The sequence below is a fragment of the Zophobas morio genome, unplaced genomic scaffold (genome assembly GCF_036711695.1).
Source record: "Zophobas morio isolate AGI-343-1 ecotype UQ-CSIRO unplaced genomic scaffold, CSIRO_AGI_Zmor_V1 ptg000006l, whole genome shotgun sequence".
In the NCBI taxonomy this organism is placed as follows: domain Eukaryota; kingdom Metazoa; phylum Arthropoda; class Insecta; order Coleoptera; family Tenebrionidae; genus Zophobas; species Zophobas morio.
The window spans coordinates 11,747,697-11,750,239 of record NW_026972111.1 but is presented as its reverse complement, the minus strand read 5'-3'; the positions used below and the strand labels follow the sequence as shown (position 1 = coordinate 11,750,239).

Sequence of the window (2,543 nt, the reverse complement as noted above, 5' to 3'; positions counted from 1 at the left end):
CATAGAAATTGCAGAAAAAATATGCGTACACAATGTTGTAATAATAATTACATGAAGATACTAACATCAGCTGTTTTTCTTCATGATTTTCACTGTTTAATACAGAGTTTTTAGGGACAGGAAGAGCAGCCAAAATTAGGTGCTTACATTTTTTTAACAACAGCAAACAGTTTTTGCACTATTTTACTTGCGTCTGTTTATTTTTAAGAGATCCACCACACCACACCCCTAGGAACTATTAGAAACAATAAAAGTAAATAAAAATCTAAAATAACTTCAATAAATAACTTTATTTAGTGATGTCGTTGAGGACATGATCAACAAACAAATTATCACAGTTTTTACCAAGCGGCCAAGGGAGCGGCGGAGAGGGTGGAGATGGCGGGGGCACCAATGACGGAGCGAGCACCGATCAAACCGGGGGCGCCGATCACACCGGTGGCCAAAGGAGCGGCGGCGAGGGTGGAGATGGCGGGGGCTCCAATAACAGAGCGAGCGCCGATCAAACCGGTGGTGGCCAAGGGAGCACCGATAACAGAACGGGCGCCGATCAAACCGGGCGCACCGATCAAACCGGGGGCGCCGATCAAACCGGTGGTGGCCAAGGGAGCAGCGAGAGCGGGAGCGGCGATGGTGCGGGTGGAGACGACGCTGGTAGCCAAGGGGGCGGCAAGAGGGGCGCCGATGAGTCCGGCGTTGGCGCCAGCGACGGCGAGGGCGACGAATACAACCTGAAAAAAAAATAGTTTTACAAGACTAATTATAAAATAATAACTATTTCTTACGAAGGAGTTCATGGTAATGTGTTTGTTTTGTAAGCTGCTTTTACAAAGTACTTTGAGAGTGTGATGCTTGACAAAAAGTCAGACAGGGTTTTTATAGTGGAGATTTGTCCTCCACCAAAGTTTTAAGGTGGTTCCATTTAGGAAAAAACCTGTTTCATTGTAGTATGATTAAGGCCCACTACGAAATGTCAGATTTGTATGGTCGATTGAAGCGGTGATAAAAGCTTATGAAACAATTAAAAAAATTGCATTTTACGGAGTTGTAGAGGTATTGACACAGTTGTGGATTTATTCAGGTTGATCTAGACACGTGTGAGTCAGATTTGTGTGTAAAATGTCCCTAGTTGGCATTGTTCAAAAAGATTTTTATAATGAGGTGGTCGAAAGGTAGAAAGATGAAGATGCTTTAGTACTTAATGCGGTGTTAAAACGATTTCAGAGGTGTTTGAATCTCGTGTTTAGGTACAATAACCAGCTTCGTTTCATCAGAGAAATTGATTATTATTAAACAAGTTCTTCGACCTTGCTATTGTCTTTTTCCTAATTAATATTTTATGCATAAAGTATTTAAGTTTGATTTTTCGCTTCCTTATTTATTAATTGAACAAGCTGTTTATACATATATAAATAATAAATTATGTGAAGTATTTATTTGTTTTATTTTATTTTACTGATGTGAATATGTAACAAATGCGATAATAAAATAAATCACTATAGGTGTCATTTTCATACCTTCTTCATTTTAGCACGATTTTTCTTGACCCGTTGGATATTAAGTAGAAAAAATAATGTTCCTATACAACAAATATCTAAAATTGTCTCCTCATCAAATTTTTCAAAGTGCAAAAAGTAATTGTTAAAGTAATGAATTACTTACAAAAAAGTAATTTGCAATTGTAATGAATTAATTTTTAAAAGTAATTGTTCCAATCACTGATATACATATATTACACATGGATATTTAAAAAAGCATACTATACAAAAATTAAATAAAACACTAAAATGCTAATCGAAATCAGTATTTGCAGTATCAAAATCATCTTCAAAAATGTCACTAGTCTCATTATTGATTGACAAAGTTAGAGATGAATGAAGTTTTATGAATTAACCGAAGTTAGCGGCATGTCAACTGAGAGAGTTCATTTTATTAATCCCCAACGGAATGACGGAGGATTCAACTCTCTTAACCAATTTCAGACAATTGAAGAGTAATTTTTTTTGTTGGGGGCTTTTAACAATTACACTTGTTTAAAATAGTTCGTACACTTGCTACTTTTAATGTAGTTCGGCAAAAAAAGACGTTTGGATGAACGCCCAGAAGATTGTTCATTCATTAATAGCTTCTTTTGTTCGTCCTTATCACTACTAACTTCCACTGGCATCAACTACAGTTTCTTCTTTTTGAAAATTTGTACTTGTATTTTCCCCAAGGGTCGAATATTATGTCATTTGTTAACAGGCGCGGATACAGGATTTCGTTCAGGGGGGGGGCAATTTTTGTGTGATTTTACCTAACTACCAGAAATTCGTTATAAATAAAAAAAATTATAAAATTTTAGCTAGTATACTCTTTTTCACATAACATGGGTGACATTTGGTTCTTTTCATTACACGTATTATAGTGTACAGTAGAACCTCTATAATCCTAATTCCTAATTGGGAAAAACGTGTGTTCGGATTAACGATTTGTTCGGATCAGCAATTTTCGCAAAAATCTGAAAGGGAATGGAATAACAACTTCATACACAACTGAAAACA

The 2,543-nt window shown here is 36.4% G+C and overlaps 1 protein-coding gene across 1 annotated transcript; it reads right to left on the bottom strand.

Annotated features, from left to right (window-relative positions):
• Positions 1–271: 271 nt before the first annotated feature.
• LOC135123615 (larval cuticle protein F1-like) lies at positions 272–825 on the bottom strand. The gene is made up of 2 exons (XM_064048425.1): positions 786–825; positions 272–731 (listed from the first exon to the last, which is right to left on the bottom strand). The coding sequence occupies exons 1-2, from the start codon at positions 795–797 to the stop codon at positions 342–344; spliced, it is 402 nt and encodes a 133-aa protein (XP_063904495.1). The 5' UTR covers positions 798–825; the 3' UTR covers positions 272–341.
• Between the last annotated feature and the right edge of the window lie 1,718 nt (positions 826–2,543).